Source organism: Schistocerca gregaria, chromosome 1, assembly GCF_023897955.1.
Source record: "Schistocerca gregaria isolate iqSchGreg1 chromosome 1, iqSchGreg1.2, whole genome shotgun sequence".
NCBI lineage: Eukaryota > Metazoa > Arthropoda > Insecta > Orthoptera > Acrididae > Schistocerca > Schistocerca gregaria.
This window is the reverse complement of record NC_064920.1, coordinates 1,126,302,091-1,126,329,478: the sequence shown is the minus strand read 5'-3', so window position 1 is coordinate 1,126,329,478 and position 27,388 is coordinate 1,126,302,091. Positions and strand designations below refer to the sequence as shown.

Sequence of the window (27,388 nt, the reverse complement as noted above, 5' to 3'; positions counted from 1 at the left end):
CTGTATCTAACAGCAAGAGGGAGTACTGACCCCGAAATTGTTCAATATTATAAAAACTATTGTGCGGTACTAAGAAAAGTTATTAAAAAGTCCAGAAGCATGTGTATCATGTCTGAGATCAGTAACTCTGATAATAAAATTAAAGCAATTTGGAATATTATTGAAAGGGAAACAGGGCAACCAAGAGCACAGGAACACTTTAGTGCAATAAAAGTGAATGACAAGTGCACTAACAAACAATCAGAAATTGAAAATATTTTGAATAATCATTTTTTAAATGTTGTGGAGAAAATAGGATCTAGATCTTCACTAGAAGAGGCAAGGCTATTAATAGAAGAGGCCATACCTGCGCAGTTTGAAACAACTGTAATTCCACCAACCTCTCCCTCTGAAATCAGTAAAATAATAAACTCACTGAAAAGTAAAAGCTCTTACGGAATTGATGGCATTTCCAGCAAGATACTTAAAGCTTGTTCCCCACAGATAAATAGGATTCTCAGCCACGTATGTAATACCTCTTTGGAGCAGGGTGTTTTCCCCGATAGACTGAAATATGCCATTGTAAAACCATTGCATAAAAAGGGGGATACGTCGAATGTCAACAACTACCGCCCAATCTCTCTTCTGACAGCTCTATCAAAATTTTTTGAGAAAGTAATGTATTCAAGAGTAGCCTCCCATATTTGTAAAAATAAAGTACTAACAAAATGTCAGTTTGGTTTTCAGAAAGGCTTTTCAACAGAAAATGCTATATATGCTTTCACTGATCAAATATTAAATGCTCTGAATAACCGGACACCACCCATTGGTATTTTTTGTGATCTCTCAAAGGCCTTTGATTGTGTGAATCATGGAATTCTTTTAGATAAGCTAAATCATTATGGTTTGAGTGGGGCAGTGCACAAATGGTTTAATTCATACTTAACTGGAAGAATGCAGAAAGTTGAAATAAGTGGTTCGTGTAATGTTAAAACAACAGCTGATTCCTCAAACTGGGGTGCTATCAAGCACGGGGTCCCACAGGGTTCGGTCTTTACTGTTCTTGATATACATTAATGACTTACCATTCCACATTGATGAAGATGCAAAGTTAGTTCTTTTTGCTGATGATACAAGTATAGTAATAACATCCAAAAACCAAGAACTAAGTGATGTAATTGTAAATGACATTTTTCACAAAATTATTAAGTGGTTCTCAGCAAACGGACTCTCTTTAAATTTTGATAAAACACAGTATATACAGTTCCGTACAGTAAATGGCACAACTCCAGTAATACATATAGAATTTGAACAGAAGTCTGTAGCTAAGGTAGAATTTTCAAAATTTTTAGGTGTGTCCATTGATGAGAGGTTAAACTGGAAGCAACACATTGATGGTCTGCTGAAACGTCTGAGTTCAGCTATGTATGCTATTAGGGTTATTGCAAATTTTGGTGATAAGAATCTCAGTAAATTAGCTTACTATGCCTACTGTCATTCACTGCTTTCATATGGCATCATATTCTGGGGTAATTCATCATTGAGTAGAAAAGTATTCATTGCACAAAAACGTGTAATCAGAATAATTGCTGGAGCCCACCCACGGTCATCCTGCAGACATCTATTTAAGGATCTAGGGATCCTCACAGTAACCTCACAGTATATATATTCCCTTATGAAATTTGTTGATAATAATCCAACCCAATTCAAAAGTAATAACAGTCTGCATACCTATAACACCAGGAGAAAGGATGATCTTCACTATGCAGGGTTAAATCTGACTTTGGCACAGAAAGAGGTAAATTATGCTGCCACAAAAGTCTTTGGGCACCTACCAAACAGCATCAAAAGCCTGACAGATAGCCAACTAACATTTAAAAATAAATTAAAAGAATTTCTAGATGACAACTCCTTCTACTCATTGGCTGAATTTTTAGATATAAACTAAGTAAAAAAAAAACAACTTAATCATTAGTGTCATGCAAATTTTGTGTAATGTAATTTCTTGTACAGACATCTTTTATTAACCTGACACGTTCCACATCATTACGAAGTGTCGTATTCATGATCTATGGAACAAGTATTAATCTAATCTAATCTAATCTCTGTGGACTAAAGGTGAAAAACACGCTGGATGTATCGAAGAAGGGAGTAAAAAGAAAGATGGAAAGTGGCAGTAGTAGTTACGAAAAGGATAGTAGTAGTAGTAGTAGTAGTAGTAGTAGTAGTAGTGGTAGTGGTGAAGATGAAAATAACAGATATAGAAAGGCGGTTGTAAGGAGATTCCTGTTAATGGAGAATGTTAATTCCCATTTGACTGACAATATGAATATACATGAGCACTTATGATAGACAAATAAAGAAACAATATTTTTGTCAAACAATTGACTGATTTTAAATAGAGTACTTATGGTACTTATAGAAATAACGGAGCTGTATTTAAGCTAAAAAAATGAAAAGAAAGAATAAAAATTAACTTATGTTAGACAGATTACAATATGAGACTTTGTGTATCGCGAGATTTCGCTCAGTCTTTCAGTTCGAACATGTTTGTCACCGTTTTCCTCCCTCCTTCCATCTTGATTACGATCCTGCCATCCTGGGTCCATATATTTTGAAGGCCAAACTGTGTGATCGCAGCGTTCAAAACTTTTAGTCTTTCGCGCGTCAGATCTTCCCTCAGGGTAACCCCACTCTTGGCGAGTTTTCTTTTCTGAGCAAACACTTCAGCTCTTTTCCGGTAAGACACAAATTTAATTATTATGGGCCTGGGTTTCATGGCACCTGGTATCCTGCGCCCAACACGGTGGCTTCTGTCAATATCGGCCACGTCGATCTGCACGCCAAGTTTCTCACGCACGAGGCTAATGGCCAGGTCGTCGGTGTTTTCGCGATCGTTTTCAGCTACCCCGAACAAGCGCAAGCTGTTCCTTCGCTGATACTGCTCAATTTCATCGGTGGCAGCAGACAGTTTAGCTTCTAGGTCGGCGGCTTTTTTCTCTTGTGCGGCCAGGGACTTTCTAAGAGACTGGATTTCGGTGCTGTTGCGCCCGACAGACTCTTGCAGTTTGTCCATGACCGCGGCCGTCACAGAGTCCGTGATGGATTGCTCGATTACGTCTAGCGTGTCTTTGCTGTGCAGCGCCGCACTCATCTGGGACCGGACGAGCTCCCCGATGTCGGGAAGCGGGGCCTCACCTGCCGCCGGAGACCGGGCGCCCGCGCTGCCTGCGCCTCTGTAGCCTCGCCTGCTGCCGCTTACTCGTGCTCTTCCCATTTTTCACTCACTTATCACTTATCACTTGTGGTAATCAACGGAGAACAATACACCACGACAAGTAACACTTGTTTAGTCAGATGCACACGTTGTGGACTGCCCCACTTCTCTGTAACACCTTCAATGAGCAGAAAAATTCACGAGCCGAAGAAATGCGCGTCACTCAGTGGCCGCCATGTTTGAGGAAGATAGGTTTTGACCTTTTTATTGTTGAAATATATGCTAGATATGTTTTAATGACTAAAAGATGGAAGATACATACCAGTCTCTTCACTGACTCTCAGTCAGCCTCGCCTACTTCACATGCATCCCCCCAACCCCATGTCATCTCCCTATATGCACGCATCTCCTATGCCCAAGAACATTACCTCTTCCAACACCCTCTGCCTTCTAATCCACCTCATTCCTTGTGCATTAACTAATTATATCTTCACACAAAAAACTTTTCCTTTCACAGAAAGATATACAAACAAATCCCTGACACAATCATGGGAAATCAAATGGAACCCTCCTATACCAATCAGTTTATGGGGCACCTAGGGGAAACCACCTAAGACTTCCAAAAACCCAAACTTCTTGTCTGGATCAGATTCACTGATGTTACCTTCATAATCTGTAATGAGGGCCAAGACACCTTATGCTCATTCACTTCACTTGGTCCTCCTCAGCTCAAAAGGAAGGAAGGAAGATAAGGTTAATGTCCTATTGACATTGAAATCATTAGAGATGGAGAACAAGTTTGGACTGTTTCAAGGATGGGGAAGGAAGTCAGCTGTACCCCTTCAAAGGAACTACCCCTTTACATGCCTGGAGCGATTTAGGGAACTCACGGAAAATCTAAATTTGGATAGCTGAACATAGATTTGAACCATAATCCTCCCACATATGAGCCCAGTGTATAACCACTGCACACCTTGCTAAATCGCTCAGGTCAACATGCCACCTTCCTGGATGTTGACCAACTCTCCAATGGCTCCATCGCACTTCCATCAATGTAAAGTACACTCATCATCAACAGTACCCGCATTTTGACAGCTGTCATTTCCTCCACAACAAAAAAAGTCTCATAGTCTGACCACCCATGGACAGCACATCTGCAGTGATAAGAATTCCTTTGCTCAATATGCTGCTGGTCACAGTAAGTCCTTCACAATCAAGGATTACCCCCATATCTCCCACCAAGGTTCTGCCTATTGTAATGAATCGAAATGAGGAAAATCCTATCTTATAATACTTCCCACCCCTCCTGAAGTGTTATTCTGCTGCCCACAAATCTATGGAATATCCTGGTCCATCCATATGCCAAACTCACTCCCAACCTCCTGCCATGTAATTCATATCTCTGTGGAAGCTCCGATGCAAGACCTGTCCATTTTACCCAACCAACATATCTTCCTCCAGTCCCAGCACAGGTTTATCCTACTCATCAGAGGCAGGCCACCAGTGAAAGCAGCTATCATATACTAACTCTGCTGCTACTTCTGCACAGCATTTTATGTGGGCATGACCACTAACAACTGTCCAACTGAACGAATAGCCACAGCCAAACTATGGCCATCAGCAGAGTTGGCCACCCAGAGGTGGAAAACGCCGTTGAGTGCAATGTGTTCAATTTCAGTGGCTGCTTCACAACCTGTGCCACATGGATCCTTTCTCCCAACACCAACTTTTCTGAACTAAGTAGGTGGGCATCACCCTTGCAACACATCCTTCCTGCCAATAATCCTTCTAGTCTCAGTCTCAACTAACCCCCTGCCTCACACCTACCTCCAGTTTGTCCAAGAACCCAACTTCACTCATCCTGCACCATCCACTCTCATCACCTGGTCTCCTATTTCTGTGTTCTGTCACCCCTTTCCAATGCACTATTCCTCATTACCATCATTCTCAGGTGCCAATATGTCAGATTCCCATCTCATGCACTTTCTGCTTCTCCCTCACGCATCCCTATTCTGAATACCTGCTGCCTCTCTCTGAGTTATTAGTTATTCTTCCTAAATCTTCCCTCCATTCCTCATCTCTTGCCCACTCCCTTCACCACACCACTCACCCCTTTCTATCTGCAATCCAGGTATTATATATTCATCCAGCATAATGTAAAAGTAGAGAGGTGAGTGTGTGTGTTTTTTTTTGTACGTGTGCATTCCAGCTCGGAAAACGATTTGCCCAAATACTACTGAAGATTGCAGTCTTGTTTATGTGCCTCTCAACAACTTGACTATTCTGTGAGTTGTTACCTTAATCTGAGTTATTAACATAAAAAAGGTAGGACAAAATTAATTTCTTTTATCAATGTATTTATTGGAATATCAATGGGGTCTACTTCTGCCAATGAGTTTATTGGAATATTAACAGAAATTTGTGAGGCAATTTACTTTGTCAGATGGTGATAATGAATGGAAAATTCTAAAAGTGAAATAATAATGAATCTCTTAACTCAATTAGCAATAGATAAAGAAAGTTCAAATAATGTCTAAAAGTAATATTAGGAATGACTTGTTTTCCACCTACTGGGAAAGATCTTTACTTGGAATGTAACCAGGTGTTGACTTAAAATTATCGTGTTGTAAACTGATTGCTACAATTAGTTATCAATCACATTAATGGACTGTCAAGGCCTTCAGTGCTATTTGTAAACATTGCAGACGTAATTTACAATTTCATACATTTTTATATACACCAGTAATTGGGAAAGTGTCACAAATCAAACTGTACAGTGCTGTAATAAAATTACTTTCCTTGTTGCTGGTTGCTTCTGCAGTGGTACCATTTCCACAAAACTTCCTTTGATGATTTGGGGCATACATTCATAATATTTTTTTCATTTTTAAAGTGAAGTTTTGTGATAATGTCTCAGTGAATCCATTTTAAAATAAAATTGTTTAACTTACAATTTTCCTAGTTTGGGAACAATGTGCTTACAGTAAATTTGTGCAGGTGTTTTTAATTATTTTTATACACTTCCTACTGTACCCACAGAAAAGAAAAAAATAGCAAGATCCCAATGACGTTGCTTTCAGTATGGTACGATGGAGTGTGTAATCTCCTTAAACTAGTTTCTCTTAGAATTTGTAGCTGCTATAATTAGCAAATCAAAAAAATTCTCTCTTATAAATAGTGCCATGTTTCACAAATGATATTTCTTTCTTCATTAAGCTCTTGAATTTTGTAAGTTTATCAACTAATTATGGTAATTAGTTCATCAAAAATGTCATGATTTGTAATATATAAAACAGAAGCAGTTGCTTCAGCATTTCCAGATCTCTTTCTATCCATTATTTTTTTGATAACAGATGAAACTGAAGGTTTTGTTACAGCGTGTGGCATTCGCGTGCTTTATTTCATCGTTGATTGTCCTTGGTGTCGATGTACTGCGTTGCTATACTGGCTGAAAAATGGGGATGGAAGTTCAACATTGACTACTTTAAAGGATGTAGCCGACAGGTGCACATTTGTGTTTTCAAGTTCTTTACTTTCACAGCTCACAACCCCCAAATAATACAAAGTTATATGGCCAGTGCACTGTTGTTTAATTTTCTATAAGCCTCATTAATAGTTTGTAGGCAAACATCCACATACTGCTACAATAGTTTACTGTTGAACATCTCCGGGCAGTAAAAACCTAACCACACAGTTCTTGCTGTGTAATATTGTACGTATTGAACAGACACTGTCATTGTTTCAGCACACAGCCTAATACACTTATTTCACAGTGGATGCATTGTTGTTGAACTAACCAATATGGGTTAGCCATGGACTGACTGTCTCAGGACCAAAAATCGGACCCTTATATATCATCACAATAAAAGGCACTGAAACTATTCATTGTTCGATGTTTAATTTACAGAAATTACAATTAAAACATAAATCATTAAATTAACTGAATACATTGAAAACTTCCTCATTTTTAACAGTTTCTTCTACTTTGGGGGTTAAGCCGAATTACTTGTTTAAATTAACAGATATTGTTACACAAACAATACTTTTGACAAAACTGTTAATTACTTTGGAATTAATTAAGGGCTGGTTTTGCTAACATGTTTTTGAATAGAGCCAAATAGATCCTTTAAGAACACTATTAGTTATTTCTCCAGATGTTAATAATTAGTACAGAATTTATATCTGTTAATAAGTCAACAACAGAATTTAAGTTACAAAATAATTACTGATCTCACTCTATAATGAAAGATACTAACTAGGCATTGCCCAAATAAATTAGGAAACTGATGAGATACATAAAACTAAGCACAAAATTATACCTGGTGTTATATTCCTTAAAACTGAGGGCCAACCTTTCTCTTTTATGAAAATGCAGGTTACACTCACGTATGTTAATGGTAATTAGCCGAGAAAAAAGTCAATTTTAAGGAGGCAGATGTCATAACAAGAGGGGAAGTAAGAATATCCCAGCTTGCTTTGCCACAAGCAGGGCTGTTGCTCACAGCTGCACACAGGATGTGCTACCCAGGTGCCTTCAACATTTTGTACATTTTTTTGTTGAACATAGGTGAATGTAGTTTTTAATAGTTGTTTACAGTTCAAAATTATTTTTAACTATTGTCAACTATTCTTCTTTCCTCTAAGTCTGCAAAGCCTGTCATTAACACATACTTTTTTAAAAAAATTTGTAGTGATTCCTGCAGCTGAAGGATTACCAAAAGATGAAATGTTTTTGATTAGTGGAATGTAGCTTTATTTCTCCATCTGTGTCTTTTTAACTTGTTTAAACTGCCAAATTTCTTTCATCTCTTCATAAATCACAGCAGACGTTTTACAAACCACCTCTATCTTTGTTGACATATGCTCATCCAGAATTTAATAATATGATCTAATTTCCCTAAAAATTGCTACACACACTTCATTAACAACGAATTAACTAGGTAGATGACATAACTTTAATCAGATTTTAGTTTCCTTTACAATTCTTTAACATGCAAATAATAACCTTATGGCTTTGTGCATGGTGGGTGGAGAGTCTTGCACTTATACTGAATGACCTGAAGAAATTATGCTGGTTAGTTGCCATAAAAACTAAGGTAATCCCATATTGAGACATTTGTCTAGAATTCTGTTCAAGACCTTTTCCAAACATTCTTTCCATAATTCTTAGACATCCCATATTTACCCCTCCAGTAAAAAGTAAAAATCACCTCATAATTAGCTAGCAAACTGAAGTTACTCGTAATTGAATCAGGCATTTTGAAGAGGTCATGTATCCACAAAAGTAAAATTTTCGGGAGAAATAAAAAACCATTAGGATTGCAAACCTGAAGAGTAGAAGTGTTTGTTTATATTTACACTATAGTGCAAGATATTTAACAGAATGTAGCTATAAAATACTCTGCCAAAACAACACATGACCTATGTTATGGTCAAGCAGCTGATGCGAAGATGTGGCCTTTGTAAGTGAAATTGTTTTTATGATAAATAATATTCTATGATTCGTTGATACCTTGCAGCTGTGTCAAGTTAATAAGTTTTAAAAAAAGGTGAGTAATAAAGACTGCAGCAGGATCCTTATGTTGGTATGTTTTTTTCTTTTAAGTTTAGAATGGTACAAAACAGAAAAGCTGTTAATCATCAAAAGTCTTCTTCATGCTCATTCAGGGAATTTGCAGGCCATTCACAAAGATCATTGTAGAAGTCCAATTTATTGTCTGGAACATACTTAAACAGTTTCCTAATGTCACATTGATTGGACATTTGGCTGGCTACTGTGGCCAAGCAGTTCTAGGCACTCCAGTCTGGAACTGCGCTGCTGCTACGGTCGCAGGTTCAAAGCCTGCCTCGGGCATGGATGCGTGTGATGTCCTTAGGTTAGTTAGGTTTAAGTAGTTCTAAGTCTAGGGAACTGATGACCTCAGATGTTAAGTCCCATAGTGATTAGAGCCGTTTGATTGGAGGTTTTCCTTTTTATGCAGAAGTGTTTGGTAGTTCAGGCATGGCCCCCACAGGCTTCCCTAATAAAAAAATCTTCTCGCTGCAAGTCATCTACCCACTGGTATGCTTTCAACAAGCCAGGTGACTTGCACAATATTCACACACCATATGCTGCAACAGTTGTGAGGTCACTTTCTGTTCACATGGAATTTGGCCAGTGATTTCCTTGGTAAGACAAGTTTTTTATAATGTTTAGGCCATCATACCTTAAAATCAATTATGTCACTAATTTGCACTGGATGAACTTGGAGAATGGAACTTGTTCTCTGTATTAGTGTATTGACTTCATCTGGAGTGTATATTGAATCAGTCTTGTGAATAAATCTCTTTGCTGCAGCAAAAGCTCTATCACAAAGCGGCAGTAACTGTCCTCTGGAAATTAATGAATAATCTTCTCAAATTGTCCAGACAATGCTGCAGCTAAGAAATATCTGATCACAGTGTTGTTTTTATTTTGACGGGGAATCCATTTGAGAAGATATGTAGCTCTTTGGCCTCTTTGAGAACATTTTCCTGAAAATACTTGTTTAGCAATGAGCAGACTTCATTGGGTCTTTATAAGCCTGCCCTTCATGGTATGAGAAAAATTTTGCCTTGGCTCTGTTTTTATGTACCTTTAACTGCGAGTTCCACTTTAGCCACTCTTTTTACATTGTCATTCAAATACAGGTTTTTATTTTTTTTGGTTCAGTTCCTCACATGTCAAGCATGTGTCAACCTGCAGTTTTCCAAATTTTCCTTCAAGAATTGCAAACAAAATTTGTAGTTCACTTTAGCATCAAGATATCGTAGTTTAAACAATGCATGCATTTGCTTCATATCCAACTTTTTTTGTGTGTGGTTCGAATAATGGACTTAAAGAACAGGAAATGAGTCAATATGACCTTTAATCAGTCAACATACTTCTCCAGGGATTACATCACATCTTGAACCCTCCGACTTGCCCTGCATGTCAACCAGTGAGCTGTCTAGCAGATGATTTAAACAAGAAATATGTCTCCCTCTTATTCCATGAAGACTCAAGAACACATTTTTAGAAATTTGTGTTTGTCTTCCATCACTGCTCACATGATAATGAAAATTAGCCATTCGCAGTTTGGGATTTGTATTACTTGACTCTCTCTTTTTACCAGATTTACATCAATTTGACCTTGTTTTCCTCTGTAGCTCACATGCTGTTCTTCTTGGACTTTTGCTCCTTTTCTTCCATGACTGACTTGAACTACCCTTTTTCCTTTTCTTTACATCCTCACAATCACTGACACTATCACTTTCACTCATTGTAAACAAAAGTGTAACACAAACCTACAATGAAGCACTGTTAATTGTCAACGCAAACATATCCTCAGCACACAACACTTGCGGTGTTCAATATGTGACATAAAAGCTAGAGACTCCAAAGAGGCCATATCGCAGGAGATTGAGCTCTTTTCTTTTTTCTTTTTTTTGCATAACATGAAAAATGACTCTTACTATCACTCACATAGGACTGAGGATGATATGACCTTTTCAAAGGGAATGGGAATTTCTTCAAGTATTTCCAGATTTTGAACTAAACTGGAAACGTGGTAGGGATAGACATTTTTGAAATGGCTGATTCAATTATTTTCAGGTGATCAATAATCATACTGAGAAAAGCAGCTTCATGAATCTACTGAAAGGGAGAAAAGATGGGGTAGTATGGCATTACAGGGCAATGGCTGTTCGGCTGCCTGGTACAAGTCTTTCTATTTGATGCCATGTTGGCAACTTGCACACGTTTGTGATGAAGATGAGATAAAATGATTAGGACTACACAAACACTCAGTATCCAAATGAAGAAAATCTCTGACCCAGCCAGCAATTGATTCTGAGATCTAGAGCCAGTGATACTAACAATTAACACCATGAGCTGTGGGCAGAGAGACAGAAATGTACGAACACACATACAAATCACCACGTCATCTCCTCAATGAGTAGAATTAGTCAATTCAGCTTCTTTACAAAATTTCATGAACCTGATTTCCAGTCTGAAATGTAAATTTCCCCCCGTCTCATCAATGTAGATATCATAACATGTCAGAGTAGAATTTTTTTAATACCGTTTTACCTGTGATATCGCCAATTTTGTATACAGTCTTCCAAAGTGGCAAAAACTACTCAATGTGTGTGTGGTGTGTGTGTGTGTGTGTGTGTGTGTGTGTGTGTGTTTCGTGTTCCTTTGCACCTGAAATCGTAATTATATGTAACAAATCATTTTACATACGTATTGCAACTTAATTTTTAGTACTGAACATTTGTTAAGTTAGTTATTTCATAAAATCTTCAGATGTTAATTGATAATTCCTACCAAACACCTTTTGCACATTACAGTAAAAGAAATTCTTCTACAGAATAGATGGAGTTGTCAAAGAGAAACGTTTTTAGTTTGTTTTCAATTTTTACTCTGGTAACTGTCAGACATTTTATATCACTTGGTAGGCTATCAAAGGTTTTTGTTGCAGCATTATGCACCACTTTTGGTGCTAAAGACAACCTTAATGTAGAGTAATAAATATATTTTTCCTTCTGGCATTTTAATTATGTACATCACTGTTCCTAAATAAATAGCATTATTTATAATGGTTGACTGCAGTTTTCTTCTTTTGGGAGAACCGAATTGTATTTTACATACAGCCATGGCCTCAAAATATCAGTTTTCAATGAAACAGCATGACGTCCATAGACTTTAATTGATAAATACTCGTCATCTTTGATTTTGTGTCCATACACCCCATGCACGTTTCTTACGCGTGCTAATGGATAAGACTTAAATTACACTGAAGACATCGTTAACTGAGAATAAGGAAGAACTCCTGACATTGATTAAGTACTTAAACCATGAGACATGAGAGTAAACACTGGTCAGGCAATGTTTAAAAGTTGAACTCCATAAAATGGACACAGCAAATAAAAATTAAATACAGCATTCAATACCAATACATTCCCTGTATAATTTGGCTCAATTTTCAGTTTATCTCCTGTCCTCACATTCCTCTGACACAATAGAAATTTAAATAAAGACAGGACTTCATAAATAAACCACTGAAGTGTTGTAAGAAATGAAAGAGATCAGAGCCGGGGTTAGAGATCCTCACATTTGTTAAGTCCTGCAATCTGGCATAGCCTTAAATTTTCTCATATACTATAGGAATTTATGACAGAATTGGTAGTAAAATGCATAACAACACATACCAATAAAAAAGTTTATTTACACGAAATCCCTTTGTCTGCGCAACAATATCGTTTCTACGAAACAATTTCATAAACATATCGGACTATATCAACTTCATTATAAACTTCCATTAAACAAGAATGATCATTTAATATTTACAAGAAAATCAGAAGAAACAAGTTACACACTATTATTACAATGGGCGGAACATGGTCATTATACTTTATTTTATTTTAGAATACTTTATTGTACTGCAATTGCATATTTTTTACATTGTTATCCTCTGTAAAATGCCCATTGTGTTAAAATACCATTCATCTACATGCATTTCTTTTATATGGTTTAAGACATTTGAGTTTTTATTTCCTAAAATATGTCTCTGGATTGTAGATGTGTCAAACTGGTTTAGGTTACATCAGCCCATTACCATACCCCGTCAAAGTGTTACAAACAAGCACCATCATCAAAAAGAAATATATTTATCACATACTGAGAAAAAGACTCCACTTTTATAAGGAACTTTTAACAGTGACTAGAAAAGTAATGAGACAATCATAGTACAGAATATAAAGTGGATAATAAAGAGATGTATGGAATGGAACATTACATGCATGCATGTATGTAGAGGGCAAATGGGATTTACAGTGTTATGTCAAAAATAATCTTGCAACAGACATCAGGACATGTAATATATACAATGTACAAAATTGTTAACATCTAAAATACACCAGGAATAATATTTTCCAAAGTTAATCTGGAGTATGTGGTGGCTCTGTACTGAAATAGGGTGCAGTATCCTTCACAAGCAAAGTATGGCACACATCACAAACTCTAGATGGTCGGTTCTTAGGTCCACTTGACACAGTATGTGTTAAACATGAAGGACAGAAGATGTGTCCACAATGTCGACAATGTTGCTGAAATAAAAATGGGATTAATTAATACAGATTTTCAATAACAATTCATTACATAGCGGGACATATTTTATGCCATAAACGGAATTTAGTCTTGCATCTGCCATTATACTACTTCCAGAAAAATCACTCATTTTCACCCTCTCCATTTTCCATTTCAATGTCACACTATGGTGAATGGTTGAACTGGCAAGAAAAAGGATTAAGTCCTGCCTCATAGATGATTATCTTAATAACACTGTTGGCAATGTTTTTTTATATGTATAAAATACCTGTTGTTAACAAGAATTTGTACTGGAAATTTGTCTGCCTGAAACCAGTCATATGATTAAAAATAAATTATACAGCAGTTCTATGGGTTACAACATGTTATTTCTATGATTTATCAAAGTTGTGAAACACAGCCTACAAAAACTAAAATGGATAGTTGGACAGGGATTTGAACTGCTGTCCTCCCAAATACGAGCCCAGTATCTTACCACTGTGCCATCTCACTTCTGTTTCATAAAAATTTAAGCCATTTTCACTCTACCTTTCAACAACGTGAGCTTTTATTTGGGTGGTGAATGCTACAGCTTGCCCACACAATCCACGAAACAGAAAACTGTGACCATACTGTTCGTCATAATGAGACAGAATGATTTATTTATTTACTGGTCCTGTGAATCTAGGACTGAACAGTGTACAAAAGACACTGGGCCATCCTTTAATTACCACACACATTTCTTGAAATTTTACACATGTCAGTTAAGCAAAATGTAACACACAATATTTTAATACTCTATATGCTTAACAGAAATAGTTTTAATTGTTGCTTAAGCAAGTCATCGTTCACTGTTGACTGGAAATAGTTTCTATCCATTATTTTTTTCTGTAGATTCTGGTAATGCATTGTTGTACATGTCAGCATTTATTTGCTTCTTTGGTTTGAAGAGAAAGTGAGCAAACTACAGGATCACCAGACCATTTTTCCACAATCAAACACACCAGGGAGTAAAACCATTCCCCAAAAAAGTCTGGGAAGTAAAAAGGGTGGAAAAGTAATTGGGAAACACAATGAAAGAGAAAACAAAAGAGGAAGGACAAAAGGGGAGAACATGCATTAAAAGGGAGATAGCGGGTGAAGGTATTGAATGAATATAGCAGATGGCCTGGGCTGGCCGTTGCAAGAAGAAAAATGGGTGGGCCAGGCAACCTGAAACATACTAAAATCTCCAGCTTACAAGACAAGGCTAGAGGAACACATATAGGACAAAGATGAACACCAAGGTGAACAAACAGCAAAGAAAGAGTGAGGAAGAGTTAAAATGGAGGGAGGGTGGAGGCTTGGGAGAGAAGGCCAGACACTCACACTTAGATGAATAAAATCATCCCTCATGAATGAAAATTAAAACTATACAGCTGTTGAGGCACTGTCTCCCAATACCATTGGCAGTGTGGTGGGAAAGTTAAAAGTCTGCCACAGAGCGGCTGAAATTGGGCAACCCAATAAGATGTGAACGACAGTCAAGGGTGAACCACAACTGTTCTGAGGTGGGTCCTCATGACAGAGGAGGCTATCATGAGTCCGCCAAATATTTCCCCTGGGGAGCCAGCAAAAGACTATGGAGTCCTTGTGAGTGGCTTGCATGGATGAGTGCCACAAATTCATTGTCTCCTTCATAACATGTAGTTTATTGGTTTACTGAGGGTAAGCCATTCAATATCCTAGATTCCGACAAATTTACGGCATAAGACCCATCGCAGATCAGTTTCCGGCAGGTCGATCTCCAGAGTTGGTTGACTGGTATCATGTTTGGCCAGCTGGTCAGCAAGGTCACTGCCTTGAGTCCTGACCTGTCCTGGGATCAAAATGAAGGACACTGAATGTACACCTTTTCCAGGGGCATAAAGAGACTCCTGGATAGTCATTACCAAAGGATGGCGAAAGAAGCAGTGGTCGAGAGTTTGTAGGCTGCTTAAGGAGATGATGATGGACTCATCTGCACAGGAGCAGATACACTCAAGAGCGTGTCAGATGGCTACCAACTAGTCAGTGAAAACACTGCAGCCATCTGGCAAGAAGCACAGTTCAGTACGTCCAATTTTAGGGTAAGCGAAGCCAACATGACCATCGAGCCATCAGTGTAGGCTATTTATAAGCCCTGGAAGTCACTGGGAGTAAAGAAAAATTGCCAGTGTAGGGCCTCGATTGGAACTGAGCCTTTTTGGCGTTCAATAGGTCCAGGAAAGTTGTGGCCGAGGCATGGACCATAATTTGTACGTGAGTGGGCCTGCAGGAAATGTGGCAGAGGGAATGTTTTGAGTTCAGTAAGAAGTGACCGCACACAAACTGCAATTGGAATCACCGATCTGGGCTGATGATGCAGGACGTGGATCGCTATGTTACGGAAAAGGAGATGTGTGCAGTATTATTCACAATCAGTTGTTGTCGCTTGATCCACAATGAAGGAATGCCAGCTTCCACAAGGGGCTGTTCACTGGGCTCGTTCGAAAAGCTCTTGTCGCAAGTCAGAATAATATTAAGATGCCACCAGCACTTTTCCTTATGCCGACGAAGATGGAAAAGCAAATTAAGCGGGTGTCGAAAACTACTCCCAAAAAACGGTAAGTCTCCACTACATTAAGCAGGTCAGCGAGGTCAAGTTTTGGATGTGGGTGGACAGTATGACAACAGAAGTGCATGGCGCAAGTCCTGGCAGTTGAAAACTGAAAGCCATGAGGTTGGGCCCATGACTACGCCTTTTGTGTGGCTCCCTGCAGTCGATGAGCAAAAGGAAATACAAAAATCATCAGCATATAAGAAGCGGGATACTGAGGACCCCACTGCTACTGCAAGACCATTAAAGGCAACTAAAATGAGTGGGATGCTCAGTACAGATCCATGCGGGACCCTATTCTCTTAGATGTCGGACAAACTGAGTGAAGCACCAACTTGAACTCTGAATGTGGGGAGTGACAAAAGGTACTGTATAAAAATTGGGAGCGGGCCCCAGAGACCCACTCATGCAAAGGAGCGAGGACTTGGCATCGCCAGGTGGTATCGTAGGCTTTTGTCAGGTTGAAAAAGATGGCAACAAGGTGGTGTTGCCAGGAAAAGACCATTCGGATTGGCAGACTCCAGGTACACCAAGCAGTCAGTGGTGGAGCCACAATGCCCCGAGACTCAAGCAGCCAACACAACTGCTGGCTCACCATACATTCCAACAGCTTGCACAGAACGTTGGTGAGACTGATAGGATGGTAGCCAGTGCGATGAGAATTTGCCATCACTCCAGATGCGAATTGAAGACGGCAAGGAGGTGGCACTGACAATCTGCCAACAGATGTCTAATTATTTGGGAATGGATCCAGTCTGTTCCGGGGATGTGTCAGGACAATCGGCATGGGCACTGATAAATTCCCACTCCCTAAAGGGATCATCATACGCCTCAAGGTGGCATGAGTAAAAGATAGGTGGTGGTGTTCCACCCTCTGTTTCAGGAGATGAAAGACAAGGCAGTAATTCTCAGATGCAGAGGTGTGAGCATAATGCTCGGCAAGATGATCTGCGATTATGTCTGGATCGGCATATACAGCACCAAGTGTGAAAATTCCAGATATATCTGCAGGTCTGATATCCATAAAGGAGCCTGAGCTAGATCCAAACCTGGTAAGGAGAGGTTGGTGTTCCACTAGTGGAGGCATATCGTTCCCAACACTCCTGCTTCCATCGTTTGATGAGTTGACGGACCCGTGCACAGAGCCATTTTAAGGCAATGAGGTGCTCCATGGGTGGGTGGCACTTATGGCGTTGGAGGGCCCACCTATGGTTGGTTGGTTTAGAAGAAGGGTGAAGGGGCCAGACTGCTAGGTCATCGGTCCCTTGTTCCGAACAAAACAATACCGCAAAGGTGAGAATAATACAAATAAGCCTTCAGCACAAAACGGAAAGAAAGGAAAAAATCCCAAGAACGACAGAAGGGCAATAAACAAAAGAAGACAAGAAAAACACAGAGACATGCAGAAAAAGGCAGAAGAGATTAAAACAAGAAAGCAGATTACCATGGCTGGCTGTCCATGAGAATAAAAACACATTAAAACCTCCACTCTAGAAGCACAGACACAGAGGGACAATGGACGTGTGCTAAAACTTAGATAAAATGATAAAACCCACCATCACAAATAAAATATGAAACTAATTCAGCCGATGAGGTGCAGTCAGATAAAATTAGTGTCAACGAGTCCGATAACCGAAGAGTTCGTTTCAGGGCAGTCAAAGTAGGACAGTGCACCAGAGTATGGGCCACTGTCAACAGAGTGCCGTACCAACACTGAGGTGGGCCTTCACGGCGCAGGAGGTAGGCGTGGGTCGCCCAACTGTGGCTCCTGTGGAGCCGGCAGAGAACCACAGAGTCCTTACAAGAGGCCCTCATAGAGGCCTTCCACACATTTGTAGTCTCCTTAATGGCACACAGTTTGTTGTGTGTACTGAGATTATGCCATTCTGTCTCCCAAAGGAGAAAAACCTTGCAGCGTAATCACAAACGCAGGTCGGTTATGGGGCAACCTCCAGAAGCGGTAACCTTGTAGCCTGTTGGCAAGTTCATTTCCTGGAATTCTGACGTAACCAGGCGTCCAGACAAACACAACGGAACCATTCCCGGGCATAGATGAACTCCTGCATGGTCCTTACGGCCATGTGAAAGGTCCATGTGAAGCATCGGCCTAAGTTTACACCATGGAGGTGTACATGAATGGGCCTCAAATAGAGGTGGCAAAGGGAAGAACTCCATTTCAGACAGACAGGAGTGGACCCATACGGCAATTGTAAGCCCTGACCTGGGCCGCCAATGCGGGAGGTGAACTGCAGTGGTTGGGAAACGGTGACGGTAATTCAAATGCACAGGAGAACTATGAATGTGTGCAAAGTAACTGGCGAGCAGTTGTGCGCGCCTAACCTTCAATGGAGGGACTCCGGCATCCACCAGGACGCTGGTCACCAGACTCGTCCTAAAAGCTCCTGTCGCTAGGCGAACACCACAGTGGAGCACTGGGTCGAGTAAATGCAACGCTGAGAGTGCCGATGAACCATAAACCACATTCCCATAATCAAGGTGGGATTGAACAACGGCTGTGTAGAGCTGCAGCAGCGTAGAGTGAACTGCACTCCCAGTTCGTACTGCTCAGGCAGCAGAGGGCATTGAAGAGCTGCCAGCACTTCCGCCACTAATATAATGTGGCAAGGATGTGATGTTGACAGGTCGTATCGTAAGCTTTTCATAAATAAAAAAAAGATGGCAACCAGGTGTTGGCATCTGGAAAAGGCTGTTCAGATGGCGGACTCAAGGGACACAAGATTATCAGTGGTAGAGCCACCCTTGTGGAAATCGCCTTAACGTAGAACCAGTAGGCCACATGACTTCAGGACCCAACACAACCTCTGGCTCACCTGAAGTTCTAGCAAAGAATGTTGATGAGGCTGATGGGTCGATAGCTATCCACATCAAGCAGGGTTTTACCTGGTTTGAGCATGGGAATGATGGTGTTCTCCTACCATTGCAATGGAAAGACGTCGTTGCACCAGATCCAGTTGATGACGACGATGAGATGTTGCTTGTAGTCAGACAAGAGGTGTTTAATTTGGGAAATGTGCAAGGCACTGAGGAGCTCCACTTTGTAAATAGGGCATTATAGGGTTCACTGTGGCATAGGGTTCACTGTGCCGTTTGAGGGTGCGAAAGGCTGGGGGGTAATTCTCCGATGCACAAGTGCGAGCATAGTGCTCAGTAAAGTGCTCGGCATTAGCGTTTGTGTCGGTAGATAACAAGCCATCGATGTTGACGCCGGGGACAGCTGTTTGGGTCCGGTACCTAAAAACACACCTGATATTCATCCAGACTTGGGAAGATGACGTATGGCACCCAATGGTTGAGATATACCCTCCCGTTTCCGTCTTTCTATAATCTGGCGAACGCAGGCATGGATCCGTTTAAAGGCTATTAGGTGCTCAAGGCAAGGGTGCCACTTATGTTGCTGTAGAGCTTGCCGATGCTCTTTAATTGCCTCAACGACTTCTGGCGACCACCAACGGACTGTCTTTCGCCGGGGGCACCTTAAAGAACAAGGGATCTCTTTTTTCACCACAGAAACGATCGTTGTGGTGACCTGCTCAAGCACAACATGGATGGCACCCTGTGGGTGAGACTCAACGGTGACAGCAGAGGTGAAGGCTTACCATTCTGCCTTGTTTAAAGCCCATCTGGGCAGGCGTCCATGGGCATGACGCCTGGGGAGTGACAGGAAGATAGGGAAATGGTCACTACCAAACAGGTCGTCATGAGCTCTCCAGTGGATAGATGGGAGAAGGCCAGGACTGCAGACCGAGAGATCAATGGCTGAACATGTGCCATGTGCAACACTGAAATGATTGGGAGCATCTGTATTTAAGAGGAACAGGTCAAGCTGGTCAGTAAATTTTCGATATCTCTACCTCGCCCAGTAAGCACAGTGCCACCCTGCAAGGCGTTGTGGGCTTTAAAATCTCCCAAAAGTAGGAAAGGTTTAGGGAGCTGATCAATCAGTGAGGCCAATAGGTTCAGGGGTAAGGCACCATCTGGAGGAAGATATACATTGCAGACAGTTACTTCCTGTGTCATCCTTATTCTGACAGCCACAGCTTCAAGAGGGGCTTGAAGGGGCACAGTTTTACTGCAGACTGAGTTTAGGACATAAACGCATACTCCACCTACGGTTCCTGTAATATCCCTTATAGCCGCGGAAGGCAGGGGTCCACATTGCTGGGAACCAGGTTTCCTGGAAGGCAATGCAGAAAGCAGGTGCAAAGCTTAAAAGTTGTCATAGCTCAGCCAGGCGGTGGAAAACACCGCCGCAATTCCAATGAAGGATGACATCATGAGGCTGGGAAGGCATGGAACATTCAATGAGGCAGTTTACGCCTCAGGGTCACCTGCTGCCACCAGCTTTTTGTGTCATCCAAACAGCCAAAAACTTTCTCCTTTCGATTTCTAATAGAAACAGTGCTTCAAGTCCTGATGAACGAGCTAAACATCACGAAACTGCTACAGAGAGTCAATGGATACCCTGAAAAAATTTGTGAATCAATTCATACACAAGAATCCATGCACGAATGTGAAGGACAGTGGCACATGGAATAGTAAGTGTGTCAAATTCCATACTATGGTAATCTCTCAGAGAAACTCTAAAATCATTTAAAGTCAATGCCACATTTAAGCCCAACAATACATTGTGATTTATGCTAAGAAACAATTTACAACATTAACTCGATGCACACAAGAGGACTGATATCTATAAAATTCAGTGTTCGCGTGTAATGCATGCTATGTAGGCCAAAGTGGTAGATAATTTAAGTTAAGGTACAAGGGACATAGGGATGCTGTTCAGCTTAACAATTTAACACATGAGGATCTCACAACTTTATGTATACAATATAATGAAGAAACTGTGTCTATTAGAACAACTTGAGATTACTATACATATGTGGGAAATCATAATACACTCCTGGAAATTGAAATAAGAACACCGTGAATTCATTGTCCCAGGAAGGGGAAACTTTATTGACACATTCCTGGGGTCAGATACATCACATGATCACACTGACAGCACCACAGGCGCATAGACACAGGCAACAGAGCATGCACAATGTCGGCACTAGTACAGTGTATATCCACCTTTCGCAGCAATGCAGACTGTTATTCTCCCATGGAGACAAACGTAGAGGTGCTGGATGTAGTCCTGTGGAACGTCTTGCCATGCCATTTCCACCTGGCGCCTCAATTGGACCAGCGTTCGTGCTGGACGTGCAGACCGCGTGAGAAGACGCTTCATTCAGTCCAAAATATGCTCAATGGGGCACAGATCCGGAGATCTTGCTGGCCAGGGTAGTTGACTTACACCTTCTAGAGCACGTTGGGTGGCACGGGATACATGCGGACGTGCATTGTCCTGTTGGAACAGCAAGTTCCCTTGCCGGTCTAGGAATGGTAGAACGATGGGTTCGATGACGTTTTGGATGTACCGTGCACTATTCAGTATCCCCTTGACGATCACCAGAGGTGTACGGCCAATGTAGGAGATCGCTCCCCACACCATGATGCCAGGTGTTGGCCCTGTGTGCCTTGGTCGTATGCAGTCCTGATTGTGGCGCTCACCTGCACGGCGCCAAACACGCATACGACCATCATTGGCACCAAGGCAGAAGCGACTCTCATCGCTGAAGACGACACGTCTCCATTCGTCCCTCCATTCACGCCTGTCGCGACACCACTGGAGGCGGCCTGCACGATGTTGGGGCGTGAGCGGAAGGCGGCCTAACAGTGTGCAGGACCGTAGCCCAGCTTCATGGAGACGGTTGCGAATGGTCCTCGCCGATACCCCAGGAGCAACAGTGTCCCTAATTTGCTGGGAAGTGGCGGTGCGGTCCCGTACGGCACTGCGTTCGATCCTACGGTCTTGGCGTGCATCCGTGCGTCGCTGCGGTCCGGTCCCAGGTCGACGGGCACGTGCACCTTCCGTCGACCACTGGCGACAACATCGATGTACTGTGGAGACCTCACGCCCCACGTGTAGAGCAATTCAGCAGTACGCCCACCCGGCCTCCCGCATGCCCACTATACGCCCTCGCTCAAAGTCCGTCAACTGCACATACGGTTCACGTCCACACTGTCGCGGCATGCTACCAGTGTTAAAGACTGCGATGGAGCTCCGTATGCCACGGCAAACTGGCTGACACTGACGGCGGTGGTGCACAAATGCTGCGCAGCTAGCACCATTCGACGGCCAACACCGCGGTTCCTGGTGTGTCCGCTGTGCCGTGCGTGTGATCATTGCTTGTACAGCCCTCTTGCAGTGTCCGGAGCAAGTGTGGTGGGTCTGACACACGGGTGTCAATGTGTTCTTTTTTACATTTCCAGAAGTGTACATTAAATGAACAGCTCACATGTGGCACTAGTAACTTTTTTCAGAAACTTTTCGGATCTTTTTTAATATCCATTAATTACTGACTTCACAGGTATCTGTTCAGGACAAGATATAAATTTTTAGATTACCCAACATATTTATACATCTCTGTTTCTTCAGTATTCTCTTTCGATTTCACGTTTACATTCACAAAGTGCTGACTCATGTTAATTCAGTTTCTGCCTGCAGGATGTGGCATTCAGGAAGATACATGAGCCGTGTATGCACACAGTTATGTGCCACTGCCAACAGCCAGGGTACCAAATTTTATCAGTTGATGATGATGTGGACACACATCTTAAGATAGCCACATTATATTACTATTACTTTTATTGTTTTTGCTTATGTCTTATTTTGCTCACTTTTAGAGACACCTGCATTGTTATTTTGATGATGATGGCTTCACCTTCAAAACATGTAAATTATAGTGGTTTTTTACACTGTAAGTAGGTATTTGAGCTGACATTTTAACATTGAAATATATGAACTTATTTGTAATGACAAATATAATTTGGATATTCAAAAACCAAAAGCTGAACACCTAGAAACATACCGCTATCCTACTGTCCTTAGAGAACGAAAGAGATCAGATCTTTTATTACCTGTCTACATGAATTTGTTTGGCGGACTATAATTACAATGAATAAATACTTCATACAAGTAGTTTATATGTTACAGAAGTAGGTACCTTTTTCCGCGCAATAGTAAAATTCTGTCTACATCCTGGACAGACTTCAACATCATCTTCATGTTGCCATCTGACTTCAGTGTCTGAACCACGAATTTTTTCCAGTTGTACTTGTAATGACTGCGAAAGCCGTACTAAGTCTTTCTGGACAGTTTCTGCTTCAGTCAGTTCCCGCTGCAATGAACTTATACGCCCCTTCAGTTCACTGATAGTACCTTCCATTTTCTCCTGACAATCAAATAAAACAAACAATTTAATTACATACATAATATCAGTTACATAACATGCATTTTAGTTTACATACATGTTGAAGATAAGAATTTTAACCTCAAGTGGAATTCTCAAAACGTATGTAATATGCAATACATATGATGTATGTCTGTAGTAAAAATTTTCAGCTAATATTGCGTAACTGCAATCGTAATAATAACAAAAATAAATATTATCCCCCCCCCCCCTACAATCCCTCAGAGTTTTGTCATTTAATGACACCATCAAGAGAAAATTAAATCCTGTTCATATTAAATCCTATTCGGAATAATGAAGTTTGACTCCGATTAAATTCAGAAAAAATGATCATCTTTTCGGATAAGTTCTTAACAGATTCTTACTGGAAAAATTCATGATTTAACAGGAGACCACCAATGAAAGTAGGCAGATTACTAGAGGAATCTTCATCCTGTATGAAAGGAATGGCACTCTCATAAATGTAAGTGTTTGTAGTCAACCAGATACATTTTTACAACATATTGCAGTAAAACACCTGGTAACGCTGTATGTAACAAAATATCTTGCAGCAAAAAGGTTTCAGTAAGTGCTGATGTGAAATTGCTCTCATATTATAAGACTGCTGTTGTACATTCAAGAAAAAGAGACATTCTGTGCAAAATTAACTCAAATTCTTCTTTTTCCAAACAAAACTAAGTAAAAATCAAATTGTGAAACTAAATAAACTGATGATTCTATCCTATTTGCTGATGGCTGACATACCACTTCCTTCTGGTTTGTAAAAGAAAACTTTTCACAGGAGATAGCCTTGGTTCACCCATCGTCAATGTGCGATGGTAGTGCTGCTGTTTAAAAATACCACTGACGCTTTCCAAAACATCAAATTCCTGATCGCAGAGTACCAGAGTTTTCACCACAATGCAGCACGGAACAAGTATTCTTCCAAGTTTATATTTTTGTTCTGAATGTGTAGTTTAATAAATTGTGTAGGAACAGTGACACACTATGAAATGGTGAATCCAAGTCCTATAACCAGAACATGGTAACTTTCTGCACATGTCAATGTCCCACGACACATTTGTATGGTTAACATTAAATGTGGAAAACTTGCATATGTACCACATACTCCAGGTCCACAATCTTCACAATGGTGACAATGCCAAACAATTAGAATTCTGTTACTGGTTAAATGACTGTCATTACTTGTGTCCACCATTAATACTATTCACAAATGAAACCACATTTACACAGCATGCAGTCAACAACAACTGTAATAATCATCAATGGTAGCAGGAAAATCCACACACTACAGCGGAAACCAATTTCCAAGTTTGTTTTTTGATCAGTGTTTAGCGCAGCGTGATCTGTAATAGGTTGATAAGTCCAGTCATGTTAGAATAGTGAATGACAGGAAAGAATTACTTGCAGATTTTGGAAAATTAATTTGTTGGACATCCTGAGAACATGCCTTTAGCCACATGGATTGCAATGTACTTCCAGCGTGACGGAGCCCCTCCATATTTTACCAGAAGTGTGAGGGAACCCTCAACCGCACATACTCTGATTGTTGGATTGGTTGTAACAGTACAATTAGCTGGTCACCTAGATCACCAGACCTGATGCCATTAGATGTTTGTTTATGGGACTGAATGAAGTCTTACATGTACAAATGGAAGGCGTAAATTCGAAATGAACCACTTGGTCATATCATGGACGCTGCTGCCCTTATTAAGGAATGTGCAGAGGCATTCAGACAAGCAACACAAGATATTTTCCCAAGAGGACATAAATGCATTGAAGATGACAGTGGGATATTCAAACATTTATTATGAACCGGGCAACAACTGTAATGTGATGTGTATGATAATCCTTAGATGTGAATGTGTTAAAAATACTTATTTTTCTGTCAATACTTTGTAAAATGCATGTCATAATGTTTACCAAGTGTTGTACGTGTGCAGACCTGACAAAGTAAGTAAATCATACATAAAATAAATAACAATGTATCTCAGGAACAATTCAGACTAGGGCATATGTCCACATGAAATATTTGCTTCAAATGATCGTTACTACCATATCCCTGAATACTGACCATTCTCCCTGGTACACCCTATGTAAATGTACAACAATTATAAAGCCAACATCTCTTCCAACACACTGGCAAATATTCCAGGAGTACAATTCAGAGTTCTGTAGACCAAAGAAAAGATCAGTTTTACAAATGTAACACATGTAATTCAGTGACCAGCAGCAGAAGTCTCCATCTGTGTCTAAATGTATCACTCTGTGGAAGAACCAGCTAAACTAACAGTCAATTTGTCATTCTAATATAGAAAACAAAAGTCAATATAACCATACAAAGCTGCATGATGAATCCTCGTCCTTTTTTCTCCTGAACTATGCTGCACAGCGATTTTGTGAACTCTAGAAATGACCAGAAAGGTATACCCAAAATTTCAATGCACAATGAAAAAAATAAATCTCTTTCAGTGTTTTGTTAGACAGAATTTGAAAGGGCCTTCAGTAAAGTACCCTCAGGAAGAAAGGGTCAACTTTCAGAAAACATGTCTCTTGATATGGCAAACTTCCGATAGCAGCAGAAAATCTTAAGTATCCTCCTCATAATATATGAGAAACAAGACAAGTATGAGGAAATATCAGTAATATTACAACCATTTTCTGTGTGTCGAAACGGTGCATGACATACACCTGAACCAGATACTAAAGAGGTTTCTGTGGATCAGATTGTTGCCTTACAGTTTTACTGTCGATTTAATCTCTTTGTTTATTTTGAAGTAATAAAATTGGAACTGGTATCCCGTATAACTGGTTTACTTCTAGTAAATTCAGCATACCTTGATAATTGCAGAACACTCAATTTACAATTACCCCACCACCTCCCAAGGGGAGAAAGGAATAATTATTAATCTCTTATCTCACCATCTGTGAAAGTGGTAACAATAAATCAGATTCAAATCAAGATCTTAAATCACCAACATTGATTTTTAAGGCAGTGAAACATTCAGTCACTTTTATGTCAAAACTAGATCAATGCTGATTCATTCTTTTGGCATAAAGGGTATGATATTTTGTAGATATGTATATGAAAGTACTAATTACTTTTTCCAAAGTTTAATGTGTTATTCAACATCTTGGAATCTGCAAAAGTAAGATACTGTATATGTCATAATTGTGCTTTCTGAAAGTTCTTGACGCCTATTAGTTCATTAACTACTGAGTAAAATCTTTAAACAACAAAACATATTAGCTGAAATTTTTGTGACCTCTATAACCCATTTGACTGTGCTACTTATAACACTCAGTTGAAAAAAATTGAAAATATGGTAACTTTAAAGCTACCTCATCACCAGGATTTCCTTCCCGCAAGGCAGATAAGAACTTTGTGACTGATGTGCCTCTATTGATTTCTATTCTGGTATACCTTTTCTCTTTTCACTGAAACCCACGTTAATCCTCTCCTCCAGTGGCGGCACAATCACATGTGGTGAAAGTACAATACGAGAGAAGGAATGTTGCTACTCACCATATAGCGGAGATGCTGATCTGCAATAGACACAATAAAAAGATTCACACTATTATAGCTTTCAGCCATTAAGGCCTTTTTGACAAAGGCAAGGCCTTAATGGTCGAAACCTATGATAGTGTGAACCTTTTTATTGTGTCTATTGCAGCTCAGCATCTCTGCTATATGGCGAGTAACTACTTTCCTTCTCTCGTATTGTTACATTCCATCCTATATTTTGCATTGTTTGATTTTAATATACACAATTAATGCAAACAGCTTTTAACTGAAACTGAATATGTTCAGAAATTGGTAGAAAAATTATGTTTATTCAGTTTTAATTCAGTCAATGCACAAGATCAGCTAACCTTACTGCATCAGAATATCCGAAGGTTGAGTAAAGAATTAGAGTTGAGTAAGCCAGCTGATATAAACTGTCTCTCTGAACATCAAGTGACAACTGGTATAGATATGTTAAATGTTTCAGGATTTAAGTTAGCCTCTTACTTCTGCAAGGGGAATATGGAGAAAGGAGGAGTTGCCACATTTGTCATAAATTGTTTCAATTTCAAGAATACCGATAATAAATTTCTCTCGGAGCAGCACTTAGAAGCTTGTGCAACTGAAGTAGTATTTCTTAATAAGTCCTTTATAATAGTATGTATGT

General features: G+C 40.1%; 1 protein-coding gene across 8 annotated transcripts in view; it reads right to left on the bottom strand.

Annotated features, from left to right (window-relative positions):
* Nucleotides 1-12,406: 12,406 nt before the first annotated feature.
* LOC126283947 (rab GTPase-binding effector protein 1) overlaps nucleotides 12,407-27,388 on the bottom strand; it is a 188,991-nt gene continuing 174,009 nt past the window's right edge. For all 8 annotated transcript variants that reach the window (XM_049982393.1, XM_049982375.1, XM_049982384.1 and 5 more), the window contains 2 exons: nucleotides 22,971-23,198; nucleotides 12,407-13,306 (listed from right to left, as the gene is read on the bottom strand). In XM_049982393.1, the coding sequence (XP_049838350.1) occupies nucleotides 13,139-13,306; nucleotides 22,971-23,198 (396 nt within the window). In that variant the 3' untranslated portion in view covers nucleotides 12,407-13,138. The remainder of the gene's footprint in view (nucleotides 13,307-22,970; nucleotides 23,199-27,388) is intronic.